The 21,076-nt window shown below is 43.3% G+C and overlaps 3 protein-coding genes across 10 annotated transcripts; 2 read left to right on the top strand and 1 right to left on the bottom strand.

Moving 5' to 3' along the window:
• Positions 1 to 645: 645 nt before the first annotated feature.
• Tinf2 (TERF1 interacting nuclear factor 2) lies at positions 646 to 6,247 on the top strand. 5 transcript variants are annotated; one of them, XR_003713913.1, is made up of 10 exons: positions 651 to 1,048; positions 1,164 to 1,247; positions 1,384 to 1,476; positions 1,564 to 1,671; positions 1,756 to 1,852; positions 1,969 to 2,413; positions 2,497 to 2,549; positions 2,849 to 2,943; positions 5,176 to 5,549; positions 6,147 to 6,247. XR_003713913.1 is itself a non-coding variant. In XM_028787314.1 (9 exons), the coding sequence occupies exons 1-9, from the start codon at positions 857 to 859 to the stop codon at positions 3,116 to 3,118; spliced, it is 1,236 nt and encodes a 411-aa protein (XP_028643147.1). In that variant the 5' UTR covers positions 646 to 856; the 3' UTR covers positions 3,119 to 3,312. The 5 variants fall into 5 exon arrangements, 4 of the variants coding, with proteins under 4 accessions (XP_028643147.1, XP_028643146.1, XP_028643144.1 ...); XM_028787314.1 differs by lacking the exons at positions 5,176 to 5,549; positions 6,147 to 6,247 and adding an exon at positions 3,047 to 3,312 and having other exon boundaries at positions 646 to 1,048; positions 1,387 to 1,476; XM_028787313.1 differs by lacking the exons at positions 5,176 to 5,549; positions 6,147 to 6,247 and adding an exon at positions 3,047 to 3,312 and having other exon boundaries at positions 647 to 1,048.
• Gmpr2 (guanosine monophosphate reductase 2) lies at positions 1,714 to 10,030 on the bottom strand. 4 transcript variants are annotated; one of them, XM_028787318.1, is made up of 10 exons: positions 9,915 to 10,030; positions 9,438 to 9,539; positions 9,183 to 9,302; positions 7,062 to 7,145; positions 6,749 to 6,922; positions 5,625 to 5,706; positions 5,425 to 5,531; positions 5,209 to 5,251; positions 4,460 to 4,619; positions 1,714 to 1,874 (listed from the first exon to the last, which is right to left on the bottom strand). In XM_028787318.1, exons 2-10 carry the CDS (start codon positions 9,522 to 9,524, stop codon positions 1,862 to 1,864), a joined length of 870 nt encoding a protein of 289 aa, XP_028643151.1. In that variant the 5' UTR covers positions 9,525 to 9,539; positions 9,915 to 10,030; the 3' UTR covers positions 1,714 to 1,861. The 4 variants fall into 4 exon arrangements, with proteins under 4 accessions (XP_028643151.1, XP_028643148.1, XP_028643149.1 ...); XM_028787315.1 differs by lacking the exon at positions 1,714 to 1,874 and adding an exon at positions 3,716 to 4,271; XM_028787316.1 differs by lacking the exon at positions 1,714 to 1,874 and adding an exon at positions 3,716 to 4,271 and having other exon boundaries at positions 9,860 to 9,977.
• Positions 10,031 to 10,188: 158 nt separating this feature from the next.
• On the top strand, positions 10,189 to 19,973 carry Nedd8 (NEDD8 ubiquitin like modifier). The gene is made up of 4 exons (XM_028787414.1): positions 10,189 to 10,508; positions 17,992 to 18,039; positions 18,326 to 18,408; positions 19,610 to 19,973. The coding sequence occupies exons 1-4, from the start codon at positions 10,491 to 10,493 to the stop codon at positions 19,704 to 19,706; spliced, it is 246 nt and encodes an 81-aa protein (XP_028643247.1). The 5' UTR covers positions 10,189 to 10,490; the 3' UTR covers positions 19,707 to 19,973.
• Positions 19,974 to 21,076: the final 1,103 nt, after the last annotated feature.

A 21,076-nucleotide genomic window follows, 5' to 3' on the forward strand; every position in this document is an offset into this window, starting at 1 on the left:
CTATAACATCCAATGCAGTACTTTGGTACCAGGTCTGGAAAGGCTCAGAAAACTGATGTGCAGAATGGAGGCAAAGTGTGAGCCTTCAGTCTGGGAATGGAAGAAACCATCCAAATAATGGCCAGGTTTCAAACACCAAAGTAAGTGTGCCCCGTTCTGTCCTTGGGGAAGGCAATAAGATCTCACTAAAGGGCTCCATCAAGTTAGTGCTCAAAAGAAACTTGGAAAAGGAAGCCTTAACTATTCTAAACTACACAAAACAGCAAAGATGTGGCACAGAAAAACTCAAAACGACTGTAATCCTACTGTCCAGAACCCTGGCTGACCCTGTGATATTTCAAACTACATTTTATTTGTTTAGGCGTCTGCGAGTCAGGACAGGAGGGCGGAGCTACCACCCAGCCCTGTTTGGTTTTTTTGAAAGCGAGCGCCCTCTTCCGTTTCGCGAGAGGAATGACAGAATACTTCCTGGGAGCCGGGGGCGGCCCGGGAAGGGCTTGGCAGATGCTGATTCAGGCGCCTAGGTTTACGGAACACCAGGGGTGAAGTGTGACGTGAGGCCGCACGTCACTTTCACAGGTCAGGGGGCCTCGTGACGTCACAGCTCCCTCCACGGCCTCTTCCGGGGCGGGAAGCTGCGCGCCCAGTCGGAAGTGACGTACGCTCGGGTTTCGCGCAGTGGCGGCATTTTAAGCTTAGAGGTCTGGACAGGTTGATAGACGGGCTCCTCGAAACGGGCCAAGCCAGCCCGCCGACCTTCCGGTGCCGATGAGAGAACCGGAGCTCCGCCCACGGGAGCGCCCAGGAAGCCTGGGCTGAGAGTAAGGGGGCGCGGAGGAAAAGGTGCCCGCGGGCCATGGCCCCACCTCCAGGGATGGGTCCTGCGTCTCTGCGGTTTGCTGCTGCCGCCAGCTGGCTGGTTGTCCGCCGTCGCCGCGTCGAGCACTTTTCAAGAGTGGTCGAGTTTCTGCAGTCCCTGCGTGCTGCTGCCCCCGGCTTGGTTAGCTATCGGCACCATGAACGCCTGTGTATGGGCCTAAAGGCCAAGGTACGAGAAAGAGTAGTATCTAAAGGGGCGGCATGAGAGGACCTAAGGAAGGACGACTCGTTGGGCCTAATACCGGCCGGAAAAGGGTAGGTATTCTGAGCTCAGTACCGTGCAGGTGGTGGTGGAGCTGATCCTGCAGGAGCGACCCTGGGCCCAGGTCCTGAATGCCCTGAATCATCACTTCCCAGAATCCAGAACAGTAAGTACCATTGGACCTTGAAGCTGTAAGTGCTATCTTGGTCAGACCAAAACTCATTAGGCGTGATGCAGCCAAGTTGCCCCTGGGTCCTGGTGACACCTCCTACCCCCAATTTTTCTGTCTTCAATATCCTCAGCAGACAAAACAAGATAGGAAGCTTTTGGAGGCACAGGAAAATTTTTGCCTGCTTGTGAAGCAACTGTCAGAGGACCCGGCTTCAAGCCTACAGGTGAGAATGGTTGGTTTGAAGGATGTTATGTGATTCCTGGGTTTTTTTCTAAAATATATCTGACCTGCTTCTCTTTCCCACATGCAGGAACTAGAACAGGACTATGGGGAACCCTTTCTGGTTGCCATGGAAAAGCTGTTGTTTGAATACTTGTGTCAGCTGGAAAAAGCACTGCCTACAGTCAGAGCACAAGAGGTTGTTGAGACAGAAACACTTTAGGGGGATACTGGGTGGCTTTGCTGAGAATTACAGTCTTCCTATCTGTCACCTTGTCCACAGCTTCAGGATGCTCTAAGTTGGATTCAGCCTGGCTCATTGATCACTTCTTCCGTTGCTTTGCGCCAGTATGGTATGGACATGGGGTGGCCATTTCCAGGTAAGGGAGTCATCTGAGATAACTAGGAATTTGGAGGTTAGTGTTTAGTTTGACCAAACCTGACTGAATTTTTAACCTAGTTCTAATTTTATAAAGCATCTTATTTTATCTTTCAGAGAGCTCTACTTCTGGCTCAGTAAATCTGATAGAACCCATGGAAGAGAGTCCTCATCAGCAAACAAAACCAGCACTCCATAATCCTCTGCCTAAAGCTAAGCTTGGCCCTCACCAGCCAGCCTCACGGGAGCACCCGCAACATTTAGCTGGCAACCACTTTAATCTGGCCCCTTTGGGAAAGCGAAAGTTCCATTCACAGTGGACATCTGCAAAGGCAGGCCATAAAGAACGGCCCACAGTCATGCTGTTCCCGTTCAGGAACACAGGCTTACCAGCTCAAGATGTGTCTAACCCTAAAAGCAGGGAAGAGCATGGAATGGACACAGCGGGTTCTGTGGGAACAGAACCAGTCTGCATTGGGAAGTCTAAGACTCCATCTCAAACCTTGGGGAAAAGGGCATTAGAGGAGATGCCACCTGACTCTCCAGCTGCAGAGCAAAAGGAGTAAGAATTGCTGCTGCTTCCTTGAGAATACATTCCCTGCCTGCTTCCCTTCTTTACCAACCTTTCCCTTGTCTTCACCTCAGGAACTGTGTGGATCCTCTAAGACTCTCATCACCACCCAGTGTCAAGAAACCAGGTAAGCAGGCTGAGTCAGAACTGGATTGGGCAGCCTGTCTTTGGGGACCCTTCAAGGCCTGTGCTCACCTAAAAGTGGGTTCAGGTTTTTTTTGGGGGGGGGTTGTTTGTTTGTTTGTTTGTTTTGAGACAGGGTTTTTTCTTCATAACCCTTGCTGTCCTGGAACTCAATATGTAGAAGCAGGCTGGCCTTGAACTCAAGAGATCCCCCTGCCTCAGCCTCCAGAGTGCTGGGATTAAAGGTGTGGTCTACCAAGCTAGGCTAAAAAAGTGGTTTTAATTGTGGTTTCTTTCCTGCAGTGCTGTCCCCTCAATCCCTGCATAACTCTGTTATTACCATAGAGGACTTGGTTTTGGACTCAGATGAGGAAGAAAATAACCAGAAGGAAGGGAAGGTGAGTAGGAAGAAGCAGAAACCCGAGCCAAAGGATGGGCAGAACAAGACAGGAATCCTGTGAAGTGTTCCCAGTTACAGGAATTATGCTTTCTTCTCTATAGGAGTCCTTGAAAAACTATCAGAAGACGAAGTTTGACACCTATATCCCCATGTTTTGTGACTACATCCCATAATGTCCTGCCTATTCCTTTCTGACTACATAAACAGTTCTCTCTCAGGTCCTCTGGAATACCCTCTGCACTGTCCATCTACCTCTGCAGCTCTGCATGCATTTTAGTGGAGGAGAAGAAGCCCAGACCTGAGTTGCCAGCTACATTGCTATAAGCTTTGTAACACTTGAAATTAAATCTTGATTTGTTTAACTGTCTTGATGGGAAGAAGGGGAATTAAGACTTGCATAGGTCCGTGTAGGTCATTCCTCAGAAACATAACAGGCTTCTCTTGGAGCTAGTTGAGGCCCTTTTCATATTTACTCCTTTATAAAGGGTTCAAACTTATCTAGAAGGGTTGAGAGCCTGGAAGGGAAGTTGTCCTTAATGCTATTCTAACAGTTGTCCTTAATGTCAGAATATACTTTGTAAAATTTTTGTGCTACCAAGTTAGCTTGGGCTGGTGTAGGTGCTTCGTGACAATAACATTCATTGTCCTTGATCCCACTGGGTCAGGATTATCCTACCTCTGCCCAGGAGGAGCATCTAGATGCCAACCTGTGCTGAAAGCCCAGCATCTATCTTTTTGAAGGTATTTCAGATATATAAGTACTTCTTAGCTGTTTAGACATTTGATGATTTCATTTAATGAAGCTGGTTAACATGATTCCAATAGCCTTCCTTTTCTAGACCAAGGTCTGCTATTTCTGTATGGATCAGCATCTTTTTTTCCTAATCTTCGGGGGCTGTCCCCAGATTGTCATTTGTAGATTTCCCATCTTCTCCCTCGTCTCCCTCTCTCCTGTAGCCTTTTGTGTGCAGCTAGAGAAGCAGGAGTGAGTAGAGGAGCCGTCAGAAGCGAGAACCGGAACTGAATTAGGTGGCTGCCACCACCACCACAGGGCACTGCCTGCCATGGGTGAGGCACACCCTGTTGGGAGGCTACACTGGCAGTGTTGCTGCCTCAGGAAAGTAGACTTCTTGGGTCTACTGGGAGTTGCTGAAGATTGGATTCACTTGCTGGGTGACTCGGATAAAAGTAGTTCTCCGACTTAATTCCTTCAGTTTAGCAGCACCTACATATGTGCATGTAGACCGGATGCCTCCTAGGATGTCACGAATAGTATGTTCCACATCGCCTTTAAAGGGAACTTCTACTATCTTTCCCTCTGAGGCCCTTGGAAAACAAAAAGTTTTATTACCTCCTTCTGCAGAATTCTTTAAGCCCAGTTACTCTTCCTGTCTCTAACATTTATACCCCTTCACAAGTTTCTCAGTAATACCCTACATTTCCCAGAGGGTATGACACCATTTTCCATCATCATAGTCACTGAGAGCACTCAGGTGCTAGCCCTCCATACATACCTGTACTCAGCCACACCTCCTGAATACTTCTTCATGGCCATTTCAGAACTCATTCCATAAAAGAGCTTGTATTTCTTGCCATCTCTCTCAATGAGTTCGCCACCTGATTCACTGTGTCCAGCCAGCATGCCACCCAGCATCACAAAGTCAGCCCCTGCCCCTGCCAAAATCAAGAAGTTGGAAAAGATGCATCTGGCCAAGGTACCCATATAGGCACTGTCAAAAACAGCTTGTGCAAGTCTCGATTCCTGCTGGGTCTGTTTGCATAACTGATCCACAAGTCCTTGAGAATGCCTCTGCTCTGGCCTCTGCTCCCCAGTGGGTCTGACTATCTCAAGATTTTTAAAGACCTAGAAGTTCCCTCACTGGCTTCTGCTTTTCCAATCTTCTTTAACTTCATAAAGAAAATATGTCTCCAATTTTTAAAGATTACCTTGGAAATAGAAAAATGAATATTTGTAGTTCTGTTCCTCAGGGTGATTTTGTAGGTCAGATATAGGGTGCAGCAATCTATATTACATTGTCAATCTAGGGCATGTCATAAATAGCCCTGGCTCACCCTTGGGAAGGTCAAAATCTCAGGATTTCCTTGATTGCTTGTCCCAGATGACATTTAGGTTTCAGGGTCACTGGTGTATGAATCTAAATGGCTTCTTCAGCTGTGTCTAGCTTGACATCTTGCCCTTAGACCCTCAGCATCGATTTATCTTCTACAGGATCTTCCTGCCATGCCCTCCCAGTCTCCTTACCAAAAGCCTTTGCCACATCCCCAGGACAGCTGCAGCCTCCATCCTACAAAATAAGGAATGCTGTGAGAGACAGCATAGATTTCTCAAGACTTATCAACTGCCCATGTCAAAGTGGACCAGAACTCATGTCCTGACCAGGACTTCACCACAGCCCCACACTGCAGAAAACAATGGCTGCTGAGCAGCCACGAGACCTCTCCAGGTCTTGAGTCTTACCGAAATGATATGGCCTTTGAGGCCATGAGCAGCATCTGCACACTCCATCACTGCACTGAGCTGTGGATACCCCACTCCAGTTTTCTTCCGAGTTGTACAGACAGAGCCTGGGAAGAGAGACAGAGGTGAGAGTGAACTGTCCTATGGATTTTGCCTTCCAACAGGGCAGATGACACGATGGCCCCAAGGAACCAGCTTACCAGGACCAATTCCCACTTTGATGATGTCAGCCCCAGAGAGGATTAGCTCTTCTACCATCTCTCCTGTTACCACATTTCCTGCCTGAGACAATAATCAAAACAGAGCATTCTTAGGGTCAGTGGTGGAGAACAGCTTTTGTGCTCTCATATAATCCATGCCTTGACTGGCCTTCCTATTACAGATAAAGGGGACCTAGAGCCCTCTCCAGGACCTTCCACCAAAGGACCTAGATTCCCACTCACCCATCCTCCACCCCACCTACATACTTTGACTAAGTGTGGAGGAGAGAGGAAACAACACTGTCATGTAAAAACAGGTCCAGAATGACCTTTAAGGCAGCAAGGTGAGGCAACAAGCCATAAAGTAGCATTAAAGAGCAGTTGGTGAGTCAGAAACCCCACTCAGATTGACAGTAGTGCCCATTCGCTAGCAGGGGACTACTGCCCAGTCCTGGAGCTCTCTACCTTGAAAAAAATGGAAAGACACTGGAATGTGGGCTAAAATATTCATCTTCCCAACAGTGTGTGGACAGTGTGACACCCCCTTCAATGCTGTGAAGAAGACGAAGCCTTGGATTTTGTCTCTAATAAGCTTCTAAAAAATAAAACAGTTTTATATGATACTTTTTGTTGTTAGTTTGAGACAGGCTCTCAATCTGTTTCAATTCCCCAAGTACTGGGATTATAGATATGTATCAATGTTAGGCTTTCATGTAATACTTTTTGTTATAGCACGGGCAGTAGGCAGACATATGTACAACAGGTACGTGCAATGTGTAAATGTCCCATCGTGTTTTTTAAGTCCTTGATTAACTATGAATCAAAGGTCAGAGTTGTTGCACTGATTAATACACATTTTAAACTCTGAACCATGACAGTAATATGTAGAAGTGCAGCAGAGACCAAGTACTGATACGACAAAAGGAAATGCCAGGAGAGAGGAGACAAAAGTAACAGGTTAATAATACTCAGAGTGTGGTGGTGCATGCCCTTAATCCCAGCCCTCCAGAGACAGAGGCAGGCATATCTCCTGAGTTTGATGTCAGACTGGTCTACTGAGTAAATTCAGGGCAGCCAGAGATACAGAAGCCTTGTCTCAACAAAATAAAAATGTAGAAACATACCATGATGGTGTGTTGGGGGAATCGCTTCCGTACATCCTTTACAAATTCAACAAAATGTTCAGAGTAGCCATTAGCCACATCCAGGCATATATATTTTACTTGAGGAATAGCTTCCAGGATCTGTTCCAGCTGCTCAAAGTCAGCAGATCCTGTGCCTGAGCTGGCAGCTAGATACTGTGGAGAAAAAGCATTAGACCAATCTGCAGCACTGTATCAGAAATGAGGTGGTAAGTGGCCAGTAGGGATTAAAGGGGAGGGTTGATTTCCAAAAGGATTCCTGGAAAACTAATGAGCAGGGTAGGCCCAGAGTTACCTCAAGACAGTCGGGATTCTGGCTAGCAAACTCCTGCCATTGATGGATGCTGTAGTGCTTATGGATGGCAGTGAACAGGGAGAACTGAAGGAAAAAAAAAACACATCAAAAGGGCAGAAACTTGATTAGACTATCTAGATATATCTTTATACTGCCTTGAGAGAAAATGAGACAATAGTGTGAGGAAGTTCATGGTTGAGCTGAGCCACTATTAGTCCTACAATCCCAGTACAGCCTTTACTCATTAGCACTTGTCCGGTATTCCTACCAAAGTACTGTGGTTCAGGTTGGGTTTCAACTAGTAGCACACTCATTGTTCATGACCTTAAAAATGATAGGGACATGCTCTTGGTACAATAGAACAAGTAACAGGTCTGGAGGAACTAAAGAGGCTAAATGGAGAGGGAGTTTGTCTACATTCAGCTCTAAGGGGATCCAGTTCTTAATCTATGTTTTCCTCTCTTTTGGTTTACTTGTTGGTAGTAATCCAACAAGTCTAGATACACAGAAAGTTAAGGGCTTAAGACTGGTAGAGGAACAAAATACTATTGCAACTATTCTCTCTTCTGCTGGAAAAGAACAGACTGTTCATATTAGGGACATAAACATGCAAATACAAAGATCAATGTCATTTCTCTTAAGCAAACTCAAAAAGACAATGATTTCCAGGCAGTGGTGGCGCAGACCTTTAATCCCAGCACTTGGGAGGCAGAGTTCAAGGAGAGCCTGGTCTACAGAGCAAAGTTCCAAGACACCAAAGGTTATACAGAGAAACTCTGTCTTAACTAAAATAAAACCTCTGACTCATGAAATTCCAAATATCTCAATACTGTGAGAAAGGCATAGAGAAGACACTGTGAATACTGGTGTTTTTGCTTTCTGAGCATAAGTGTGCAACTCCCAAGAGTCAGTAGTTGGTTGAAACAGCACAAATTTTTCAAGTGAGAAGAAACACAAGTCAATTATCAGCCAACCACAGGGAGTTCTATGCATAAGAGCCAGTATTCTGCTTTCTCAGTAAAATCAACTGTCAACATGTTGATAATCAAAAGCTATAGGTGATCAGCAGGTCTTGGAGATATGTTGGTTTAATAAGTTCACCCAATATATACAAACCTTAAGAAAAACCTTGCTTGTATCTAACCTTTTTATCATTATTGAGACTTGGCTATTTTTCTAAAATTTGATTTCTGTAGTACTTGTCCACATTATTGAAATCCAGTCCTCAGTAAGGTTCATGGATTACAGCATGTCTTTTAACAGATTTGCCAATTCCCCAAATCCACCTGTCAGAGAAGGCAGACAAGAGATAACAGATGGAACCCTGAAGAATTAGTAAATGGTAACAGGAATAAGGTAATAAAACTTCATAATTATGAGTCTCAGAGAAAGCACAACAAATATTCTATATAAACAGAAAGAAAACAAAACAAAACAAAAAACCCAGGTCTTTAAGGGTAACAGCCACAAACAGAAACAGAACTCATTAACTAGGGCTACATGGGTTAACTAGCAAAGCACACTATGTTCTCAAAAGTGCCCAGGCAACTATCTACCTTCTCAGTTACATGCATAGAGGCAACAGAGATTACTGACAGGAGCAGTGTCTTCCATTTTCAAAGGGAACAATCTGTATTTAAGAACAAAACTTCCATTTGGGATAGATCTCACAAACTCCCAGGAACCTAGAACTTAAAGAAGTGAAAAATTAAAAGAATAGTAGGCATACAAGAAACCTAATAAAGTCCTTTTCTCTGATATTCCAGGTAGAAAATTTTAAATACTCAAAACAGTATTAATTTCTGGACTAAAACAGTGACTGTTTAATGTTCAAAGGATGACTGACTAAAGAAATGCATGTGATTGGGTTGACCTGGGTGAGCACTGGAAGAATTTGGTAAAGATATAACTTATGGGGAGTTACAAATAAAAAGGATGAAACAAAGCTAATTTTGAATCTCATTAGTTCAGACAGATCTTTGAACTGATCAAAGGGTTCTTAGTAATGGAAAAATTAGTAAACCCAACATTCTGTTAATTGCCAGAGACTGAGAGTGGAGATGTAATGCCTCTGTAGCCAGCTGGGATAACATTTGGTAGGGTGTATAAGGTTAATCTCACCTTACAGAGAACCTTAGCCATTTCAAAAGTACCCACGGTATCCATATTGGCAGCAATGATAGGGATGCCATTGTACATCTGCTTTGAGTTCCGGAACGAAAATGATCTTGTGAGATCTACCTGTAGACATTAACAGGACATTAAGCATTTCATTCATTCAGAAAATATATATCATATTAGAACCCGACAGCTTTCTTGGTCCTGGTCCATTAGAAGCTTGAGGTTAAAAAAAAAAAAAAAAACAACCTGGCTCACCTCACTTCGAGACTTAAGAGTGCTGCGTTTGGGCCTCAACAGGACATCCTTGAAGTCTAGTTTCACATCATTGTCAATATGAGGCATGATGCAGGGCTGGAGCTAGATTTAAAAAAAAAAAAAAAAAGAGCTGTAGGAGTGGGAAGTAAAGTTCTAAACCAAGTCCCCTGTGAGCCTCAGTGTCTTGATGACGGTAGGACAAGAACCACCTCTCATGCTTAAATTGTGTATAGTCAGATCAGGGTGTGGTCCTTGAAGTCTCGCTGGGACCATCCTGTGTCTGGATTACCCTAATGCTTCAATCCCAAGTATGATTTTTAGGGAGAACTGGAAAGCGATTATGATCTCTGAACGTGCTTCCTTACCCGGTTAATCTCCCTTTTCCCACCCCTGCAAGGGGCAATTTAGAGTAAGAGGCTTACTTAGTAAGAGAGGAGAAAAGATATTTTAAACAGCTTCCGGCACAGCGGTACTCACTTCCTGTTGCTTTGACTCAGGTGGCAGTTGACCAAAGATTCTTTTGCTTAGCAACTACCCGCGTGCGGCCTCGATGAGCCTTCAGGGCGACTCAAACAAGTTCCGCTAATTGCAAACTCGACTACCCAAGGAATTCTAGCTTCGGGCGTTGTGCACGGCCTTCTGGGTAACAGAGTCCACACATTGAGGCTGCCGTTGAGTGCGAGCGGCAGGAGGACTACAACTCCTAGGATACAAAGGACGGAGCTGCCTCCAGGCATGATGGGAAAAGTAGTTTGTTCTGTTCCAGCTCGCCGCTAACACCAGTTCGCTGGGCACGCGCGGGGTCTCAGGACGTCGTCTGGCTGTTCCTAAGCCGGCTTGCCTTTCTCTTTACAACCCCACTGACACAAAACACGAGGACATTCCTGAGCGTTTCGGGAACCGGGTGGAAAGCGGAGAGGGTTGGTCCGGAGAGTGACCCGGAAGCAGAAGTGTTCCTCACCGTGGAGTGCTGGGAAGCGGCAGCAGCAGCAGCAGCGACCACAGCGGTAGAAGCAGCACTCTAGCCGCCTGCAACCCCAACCTGGAAGGAAGATGCTAATTAAAGTGAAGGTGGGAGCGTTTCCAGACTTTTCCAAGACCCAGTTGTGCTGAGTTGGCCGCTACGCCTTAGGGGAGAGGCGGGAAGGAAGACCATGCCTTTCCTGAACTTGGAGGGCTGACACCCTCGGGGCCCCGCGCGAGGCGTGATGGGAACTAGGGGGACCCCGGGAGGCTTTGAGCTCTGGAGGCCGGTCCAACCTGAAAACCTCGGGTGTTTGCCTCTCCTACTACTTTGCCAGGTCTGTGTTCTGACCTAGAAGGAGGCAGCGTTTGTCTTGGGCTCACTGTCTTCAAGCCCTTGCAGTCATAGAGAAGGCTTGGCTCCTCACTCCAGGATTTTTTGGAAAAGCTTTGTCCTCTAGTCTTCATGCTTAGATTGTATACTTCCCTCAGGCCCTAACATAGGCTACCTCCAAAGCACAGTACTGAAGCATTAGTCTGATGAAAGTGAGGGCCTTTCAGTAGCCAGATTATGAGCCAAGGTTAGTGTCTCACCCGTCTTTCAGTAGCTAAACTATGAGTTGTGACCATTTGGCACTTCCTGTCGGACATTAAGACCTAGCCTCACTTCTTTGGCCAATTCAGGCTATTTATCGGTGCGTTGGTTCTTGGTACTCTGTCTTCTTCAACTCCCTTAGTTCTTCACTTTTAAGCCCTTGTCAGGCCATTCTGCTGTTTTTACCTTTGTACATTTAGACAGAAACACAAAAGATAATAATGAGAAGGCCTGGCATTAATTTGACCTTTTCATCGCCGTGTGAGTCTGTCTTCAGCTACTGTATACGTCAGCTGTTAGCCTTTTTCCCCCCTAGTCCTTCCAGAAAACTTTAATTAAAGATCGAAGCCAGAGCGCAGGTTGATGTTTACTGTTTTTCAGACACGGGTAATCTGTGAGCTAGTCTTTGAGTCTTAAACACCATTTTATTCATTGTTTTTTTAATGTATACAACACTGTGTTCTGGGTAGGTTTCTCAGACTTAATGGATCATAAGAATAGTAGTCCCTCCCCGTTCAGTGGATTATAATAATGGAGGAGGAGGAGGTGGTGATGGTGGTGGTAGTGGTGGTGGTGGTATTTGTATCCCAGCCTCTGTAGCCTAGGCTGCTCTCAAACTTGTGGAGATCCACCCGTGTTAGCCCCCTAATTGCTGACAAGACAAGCTAATGGCAGTGTGCTCATCCACCGTGCACAGTCCTCCTTGGTGTGAACCTTCAGAGGCTAGGATTACAAGCAGGCATCGTCTTAGTATTTGCCACTCTCCTGTTCTGCAACACCTGCCTGTTTGTTTTTAAATCAAATTGTTTATTATTTGTATGTGTATGAGTGCTTTCCGTGCTTGTATGTCTTTGCACCTGTGTGCCTGTTCCCCAAGGAGACCACTAGATTCCCTGGAACTGGAGTTAACAGGTAGTTAACATGTGAGCCACCATGTGAGTTCTGGGAACTGTATCCAGCTCCTTTGAAAGAGTGCTCTTAAACACTGAGGCATCTCTTTAGCCCCACTTCTGTCTAATGTTAATCCCTCTGTCCATCTCTGTCTTGCATATATTATATTTATTATATATGTGCATGCATATTATTTGAAGATTATTCTCTTTCCAACTGCTCCTCTTTATTGCTGACTTCTTGCCTATCTCTCTTTCTTTCTTCACAATTAAGTCCTTCCTGGTTTGGTTTTGTTTGGAATGGGGTAGAGCATTGTGTATGCTAGCTACCAGCCTAGACCATTTCTGAATGAAATGTGTTACCCTATGTCTGTGGTTCTCAGAATGTAGCATCTTCTATCATAACTCACCTTCCCATTACCCTGATCCTGGGTTAATCCTTCGAGTCTTCCAGGTATCTGGAACACAATTTTTTTTAAAGATTTATTTTATTTGTTATGTATACAGCGTTCTGCCTGCATGTATGCCTACAGGGGAAAAGGGGGTACCAGATCTCATTACAGATGTTTGTGAACCACCATGTGGTTGCTTGGACTGAACTCAGGACCTTTTTAAAAGAAGCCAGTGCTCTTAACCTCTGAGCCATCTTTCCAGCCCTGGAACACAGTTCTTGAGCCATTTCTTTTTTATAGCTCTTTACTTTTTGTATGAAACCAATTTCTGCTTTACTTTTCTTCCCATCCTATTCAGATGTGGAGTGTCCTTAACTTTCTGGGTGATACCTCCATGTCTTCATACTATCATGCTTCCTCTGATGCAGTGGTTCTCAACCTTTGTATTGCTGAGACTCTTAGACAGCCCCCATCTTCTGGTGACCCCACACCGTAAACCTTTTTGTTACTATTTCATAGCTGTAAGTTTATTTCTGTTGTGAATCATAATGTTACTTACTATCGTGTTTTCTGATGGTCTTGGGTGCTCATGGTTATATTACTGTGAATTTCACATTGTTAATACAAGTCTTTTTTTTAAAAGATCTATTTTATATATGTGAGTATACTATAGGTGTGTTCAGACATATCAGAAGAGGGCATCAGATCACATTACAGATGGTTGTGAGCCACCATATAGTTGCTGGGAATTGAACTCAGGACCTCTAGAAGAACAGACATTGCTCTTAACCACTGGCTGAGCCATCTCCAGCCTTTCTTTCTTTCTTTCTTTTCTTTTTTTTTTTTTTAATAGGAGTGGAATTGCTAGGTCATGGTAGATGTCATATATAACTTTAAAAGAACTGTCAAATTGTTTTCCAGGGAGTCTGCCAGTTACCGTCCCACCCTGCAGTAGCTGGAATACAGAAGCTTTCCAGCTGCCTTGATTATATAGTGAGACCTCGTCTCAAAAACCAAACAAAAGCCTCCAATCCATAATGTATAGATCTTTCATCACCACAGTATGATAACTTGGTATCAAGAATATTTCTTGGGGGCTGAAGAAGTGGCCAGTGGCTCCTGGCCTCTTGGCTCTTTCTCTCATTGTCTGTCTGTACTAACCATGCTCCTGTGCTGTGTGGCTGTCCACAAACACAAACAACATGTGGTGTTCTCTCTTTTCTGTATTCCTCCTTCACACAGCTGCTGAGGCTACAGCTTGCCTGCCCTGAGGTTTTTCCTTTAAACTTCAGTAAAATTATCCTTAAACTTTAAAAAAAAAAAAAAAAAGTTCAGATCATCCTTGGCTACATAGTACAGCCTAGGATATGTCTTAAAACAAAAAGCAAAATCCTGTATTATTCATTCTTAGGCCCATATCATCTCAAATTATCATCTCTCAGACATTGTTATATGTAAAACTCATCTGTCCTGATTTTTTGAACCAAAGCCCAGAAAGCATAGCATATATTTATTTGTAAAAGAATTGCCACACAGAAAAAATTAGATGACTGGTGGGCATGGTAGCATGTTTCTTTCTCATGAGTTCAAGGCTAGCCTGATCTACATAGAGAGTTCCAGGTCCTGTCTCACAAAACAAGACTTAATGACTTCTTGCTGTCACCAGGTGACCCAGTGCTCATTTGGTTCATTTGTTTTTTTTGTTTTTTAAAATATACTTCACTTTCTTCTTCATTTCTTATCAGTTGGTAGTTAGATCACAGGCTAGAGTATTCTTTTTTTAAATTATATCCATGATTTCACTGGAAGCTATAAAATGAAGTCACTAATTCTGTTGCTTCATAGAGTAGCAAGAATGTTTGAGTTGTTTCCGTAATAGTAGCAGTTAGTGTGTACACTGAAATGTGATTAGTGAAACTGAGGAATTTAAGGCTTAAAGATCCTGAATTTTAATTAATTTAAAGTTTAGAGGTGAGCTGGGTAGCTGAGTCTGGTAGTGCAGCTCTGTAACCCTAACTCCTCAGGAGACTGAGGCAGGAGGAGCCTAAGATCAGGCACGGTGTGAGTTCAAGGCCAACTTACACAACTTAGAACCTCCAAAAAAAGAAGAGAGTTGGTGAGATGGCTTAGTGGTTAAAAGCATTTACAGCCTGGTTCCTACCACCCACGTGGCAGCTTGAAACCATCTGTAACTCAAGTCCCAAGGAATCTTGCACCCTTTTCTGGCCTCCACATGCACCAGACATGCACTAGGTATATTTACATACATTCAGACAAAGCACTCATACACATAAAAAATAGTTTTTCCAGCACTCAGAAGGCAGAGACAGGAGTCTAAGGCCAGACCCTGTCTCAGTAAACAAACAAATCAATCTTTGGTGCAACATAGTGACAAACTGCCTAAAGTAAGTAATTTTTAGGGGTGCAGAAGAAGCCTAAGGATACAGCTCAATGAAGGTCTCACCTGACATGCAGGGGAGGAACAGGTGAAGAGGGAAGAGGAAAAGAGAAATAAGAGCCTATAAGGTGAGGCTTGACCCTGGAGACTCAGCTCCTCAGGAAGCTGAAGCAAGAGAATCATCTGAGCCTAGAAGTGTTTAAGATCAGCCTGGGCAGCACAGCAAGGACATGTCTCAAAAATAGGAAAAAAGGGGGGCCTTTTATTTAAAATAAATACATAAAGCCCAGCTGATGGCTCAGTACTCTGGAGACAGATAAGGGCAGCCTGCTCAGTGAGCTTTGGCTAATCAGGGCTACACAGTGAGACCTGGTGTAAAAACAAAACCACAAAGTCTACTGCATCTTCCCTTCATCCCGCTCCCACTTCTTTGCAAAAATCACTATTGTGAGTTCTTTTTTTCCTCTGTATATACATATGTGAGCATCTAGATATCAATACATAATTATACATTTGAATAATTGCATACTGTGGTATAATGAGATGGCTCAATGGGTAAAGATCTTGCCAACAAGCCTAAAAACCTGGAGTTCAATCCTTAGGATTCACATGGAAGGAGAGAACTGACTCTTATAAATTGTCCTCTTTGTTTCACATGTATACCATGTAACAAGTATACTCACACACAAACATGCAGGTAGGTAGACTAAAGAAGTGTAATAATAAGAATTACACATTGTAGTTCGAGGCCAGCCTGGTCTACAGAGTGAGTTCCAGGACAGCCAGGGCTACACAGAGAAACCCTGTCTCGAAAAACCAAAAAAAAAAAAAAAAGAATTACACATTGTTACTGCATACATAAAATACATACATAAAATAGTCTGTATTTTTATTTTGTAGGGGGCAGTATGTGTGGTTGCACATGCCACAGGGAATATGTGGAGGTCAGAGGAGAACTTTGTGGGGTTGGATCTCTCTTTACATAGTTCCATTAACTTTTTCTAAGTTAATGACCTAGCCATGAAATTCTATAGTTGAAAAGTCTTTGTGTTTCAAGTATTAAAATAAATAAAGCAAAATGATAGCTGGACAATATAGAATTACAACCCTCCCTTTGTCATGTGAGAAATTTATTTTTTATTTTATTATTAAGTCAAGATCTCATGTCAGACTTGCCTGGACCTATATGTAGCTAAGGATGATCTTGAATTTGTTATGTTCTTGTCTCTACCTCCCAAGTGCTAGGATTCCAGCTGTGCACTAAAGACCCAGTTTATACAGTTTATGTTATGGAACACTCTACCTACTGAGCTACATCTTCAGCCCTAATTCTCTGTGTTTTTGAGATAGATCAGGCTGGCCTCAAATTTATTAACCTCAGTACCTGGGAGTACTGGGATAATAGATTGCTCTTTCAAAAGACCTAGGTTCTGATTCTTAGCATCCACATGACAGCTCATAATCATTAATACCAGTTCCAGAGGATCTCATGCCTTCTGAGTGCATGTGGTGTATCGTCTTCTGAGAACATGCAGGTATGACACCTATACAGGTAAAATAAAAATAAAGGTTTAAAAAATAAAAACAGCTGTCATAGAATGCACCTATAGTCATAATACTTAGAAGGTGGAGACAGGAAGATCTCAAATTTGAGGCTGGCCTGGGCTACAGAGTAATGAGAGGTCAGCCTGAGCTACATAGTAAGACTTTGTCTCAGAATAAAACAAGATGAAAAAAAAAAAGGTGGTATTGGTGTTAAGAGTGTTAATGACATTAACTAGAACAGATAAAGGCGTTATACATAGGAAATTTTTAAATTACATTTATGTAATATATAAGTGCATGTTTATGTGGGCATGTGAAGGTCAGAAGACAACCGTGCAGAAATTGGTGTTGTCTCTTCCATGTGGGACCCATGAATTGAACAAAGGTGATTGGGTATGGCAGCAAGTGCCTCCACTCGTTGAACCATCTTGAGGAAATCCTATATTAAAGATCCTTGAAGTTTAAAGGAAGAAGGGAGGGTATTGAAGAAAGTAGAAGCAAAAAACAAACAAACAAACAAACAAACAAACAAAAACCCAAACCAGGCCAAGTGTGGTGTTTGTGGTCAGAATTACTGCAGATCTATCTGTAAGAGCAAATCCATAAGCCATAGGGCACACACCTGAAATCACAGCAGTTAGGAGGCTGAGACAGGAAAATTATAAGGCTGGCCTGGAACACGTGGTGAGTTCCAGGCCAGTCTAGACTGCCTAATCAAAGCAATACAAAGATGATGGATGCATTAGAGATTGTATGAATCACAGATTTATAGTTTGTATGCAAATATATTTGGTTATCTAGTTTTAACCTGTAGAAATTAAACAATTTGAGTTGTAGTTTAGGATTTAGATAGAATTCTGGAAAACATAGGAAAAGAATATAATGTTCAACTCTAGCATTTCAAAAAAAAATCTAATTGGTAGTGATTTCTTGCACCCTTGAGAATTCTTTGAATTATGTAAATATGATTTGTGTACCAGAATAAAGTCCTTATTTAAGGATTGCTTTACCTAGTTAACTTGCCATTGTGTTTCATCCAAAGAATTCCTGATATTCTTCCTGAGGGGGGTGGTGGGGGAGATGGCTTGTGACATTAAGGGAATCAAATGGGTCACAGAATGCTGTCTTCCTCACACTGCTTGATATGACATGGGCTGTGGCACAAGCCTTCTGATTCTTCAAGGTAGTATTGCTAAGAATATATACATCTCAACAGAGAAAACCCCAGAGACCAAGGTAAGATATTATACTTAGAACATGTCTTGCCAGGCAGTGGTGGTGCACACCTTTAATCCTAGCACTTGGAAGGCAAAGGCAGGTGGAATCTCTGAGTTAAACAACCAGGGCCACACAGAGAAACTCTGTCTCAAAAAAACAAATAAGTCTTTTCTATTTTTGTGAAAAAGATACCATGATAAAAGAACATATTTAATTTAGGACTTACAGTTCCAGAGGGTGAGTCCAATACTATCATGGCAGGGAGCATGACAGCAGACAGGCAGGCATGGTGCTGGAGCAGAAGCTAAGAGCTCAAACCTCAATCCACAAGCATGAGGCAGAGGAAGAGAACAAAGGGATGGCTTGGGCTTTTGAAACCCCAAAGCCTGCCACTAGTGACACACCTCCTACAACAAGACCACATCTCTAATGCTTCCCAGTTCCGCTAACTGTGGACCATGTATTCAAACGTGAGCCTATTCTCATTCTGTCCACCACTGAAGGCAAGTTGGTACTGGGCTGTGGGACTTAATGACATCTTTGTCTGTTTTAGACGCTGACTGGAAAGGAGATTGAGATCGACATCGAACCCACAGACAAGGTGAGGTATACTCAGCATGTCTTTCTCCTTTCTCTGTGTGTTTCTTTGCCTGTGCTTATGACCTTGGTTCTTTTGTTCTCAAGTTGTCTGTACAGTCTTTGTTCTTAGTGTTTGTTTGTTTTGGTTTTACTAGACAGAGTTTCTCTCTGTGTACCCCTGGCTGTCCTGGAACTCAGGCTGGCCTTGAACTCATAGAGATCAGCCTGTCTCTACCTCCCAAGTGCTGAGACTAAAGACTAGTATTTGTATAATTCTAAGCAGCCTCTGACCACTTGTTTCTCCAAAGGTGGAGCGAATCAAAGAGCGTGTGGAAGAAAAAGAAGGAATTCCCCCACAACAGCAGCGGCTCATCTACAGTGGCAAACAAATGTAAGCTTGGGTGGAAAGTGAGGTGTAGCCTGAGAGGTTGAATGCAGGGAAAGGTGACGAGGCCAGAGGTGCATCAGGCCTGCACTACTTCAGTGTGTCCCTGCTTTCAGCTCTTTGGCAATCTGATAAAGCACAGGGAGTCGTCTCAGAATAAGAGAATGCATTGACTATTCCAGACACAAAATAAAATAGATTGAATTATAAACTAATATTAAAACAGTTAAACTACTAAAACAAATTTGTAGAATAGTAATATATGTGCTTCTTTATTAGTGTACTTTAAAATTGGTTATGTTCAGTTGTGTATGTATTTATAGGTATGTACACTTGAGTGCGGGTGCCTCTCAGATTTCAGAGCTGTCAGATCCCCCTGGAACTTTATTTAAATAAGACTGTGAGCCTTCTGAAGTAGGTACTGGGGGATCTGAACTCAGGTCCTTTGCAAGAGGAGCAGTTTGAGCTTTTAACTTCTGAGCAATCTTTCTAGCCCTCTTTATTAATATCTTATTGTAAGGCCTAATGATTAGTCTGATAACTGCTTTTTTCTTGTTTGTAAATTTTCTTTTCTTTTTTTTTCTTTTTTTTTTTTTTTTTTTTTTTTTTTTGGTTTTTCGAGACAGGGTTTCTCTTTATAGCCTGGGCTGTCCTGGAACTCACTCTGTAGACCAGGCTGGCTTCGAACTCAGAAATCCGCCTGCCTCTGCCTCCCAAGGGAGAGGCTGGGATTAAAGGCGTGTGCCACCACCGCCCAGCATTTGTAAATTTTCAAGGGCTCGAGAGATGGCTCTGTATTTAAGAGCACTGACTGCTCTTCCAGAGGTCCTGAGTTCAATTCCCAGCAACCACATGATGGCTCACAACCTTCTGTAATGGGATCTGATGCCCTCTTCTGGTGTGTCTGAAGACAGCTACAGTGTACTTATATACATAAAATAAATAAATTAATTCTAAAAAAAAATTTCAAGATACTTGCAAACAGTCATAATGTAATATAAAGATAATCTAATTTCTATTGTGTAAGTTACCATATTGTTAACACTGTGAGTCTCTTTGTCTATATTCAAAATTAAATACTAATTACCCTTAGAGGTTAGTAAAAGAATATTTTTCTCATACAGTTTCGCAGGCCTCAGAGATCCACCAAACCCAGGTTACAAATGCCCATTTTAGATGGTATTCTAATGCTTTTTCTTCCTCGTAGGAATGATGAGAAGACAGCAGCTGATTACAAGATTCTAGGTGGTTCTGTCCTCCACCTGGTGTTGGCTCTTAGAGGAGGAGGTGGTCTTGGACAATGAAGAAACTTGGTTCCGTTTACCTCCTTGCCCTGCCGCTCATAATGTGGCATCACATATCCTCTCACTCTCTGGGACACCAGAGCCACTGCCCCCTCCCTTGGATGCCCAATCTTGTGTGTCTGCTGGTGGGAGAATGTAAGGACCCCAGGGTGCAGTGTTCCTGGCCCAAATGGCCCTTGCTGGCTATTGGGCTTTAGTTTGCAGTCCCGTGTGCTTCCCTCTCTTATGGCTATATCCTTGGTTGTCAATAAAATATTTCCTGGCCTTCTGGACTCTTCTTCTTGACACAAATGACTGAAGTCAAATGGCCGTAATGGTAACCAGTAGAAGTAGATCGGTGGAGGAAGGGTGCTCTTAGGTCTGTTTTGAGAAAGTGTGGTTGTGTTGGGGGACAGGGTTGGGAGGTGTCTAACTTTGTAGCCCCAGCTGGCCTATAACTATGTAGACAGACTATATATAGACTATATATATATATATAGACAACTGCCCTCACATGGATCTGTCTGCTGGGATTAAATGTGCCATCAGCCTGGAATATTCTTTATTTTGAAACAGATTTTTAATAGGTATCCCAGACTGGCCCTGAACTCTTGATTTTTTTTTTTTTTTCTTTTGGAAACAACGTTTATAGCTCTAGCTGTCCTGGAACTCTTTCTCCTGAGTGTTGGAATTAAAGGAGAAGGCCACTACACCCTTGAATTTGTAATTTTGCCTTCGCCTACCTAGTAGGTGGGATTACAGGCATGACCCACCACCTGGCTTTAACATAGCTTTTCAACTGAAAAACATTTTAGTCCATTATACCAAATGATTATGGATGAGAGTGTTGTCATCCTGCATAGATGGGCACACTGAGCCCAGAGGAATTATTTATTCAAAGTTCTAAATGCCAGTTTACCCTGCTTTTGCACTCCACGTGAGAAACAAGCTCAGATTGTGTTTGGTCCTCATCCCCTAAAAGGATCTTTAGACTAGGAAAGCCTACTCCAAAGTTGTGCTGCGGTCAGTTCTTCTAAGCTCATGAGTGCCAAGTGTTGTCACTCTTCCTAACTACTGTGTTAAATGGCTCTCTTGGTGTTGGTAATTGAAATCAGACATGGTAGCTGGCTCTGGTGGTTCATGCCTGTAGTTCCAACACTTGGGAGGCTGAGACATGAGAATCAAGAATTCCAGAGCAGTTTCAATTTCTCAATTGAGAAAGGAAGAAAAGAGGAGGAGGAGGAGGAGGAGGAAGAGGAGGAGGAGGAGGAGGAGGAGGGAGAGATTGTGTCAAGAATAGTTTCAGAAATAGGCTAACAGCTACAAATTCATTTGTACAAACCCATATATCTGTTAAAATACTGTTGCTGAGGATGGTAGAAACCAAGGGA

The sequence above is a fragment of the Grammomys surdaster genome, unplaced genomic scaffold (genome assembly GCF_004785775.1).
Source record: "Grammomys surdaster isolate TR1022 unplaced genomic scaffold, NIH_TR_1.0 125630, whole genome shotgun sequence".
Lineage (NCBI taxonomy): Eukaryota > Metazoa > Chordata > Mammalia > Rodentia > Muridae > Grammomys > Grammomys surdaster.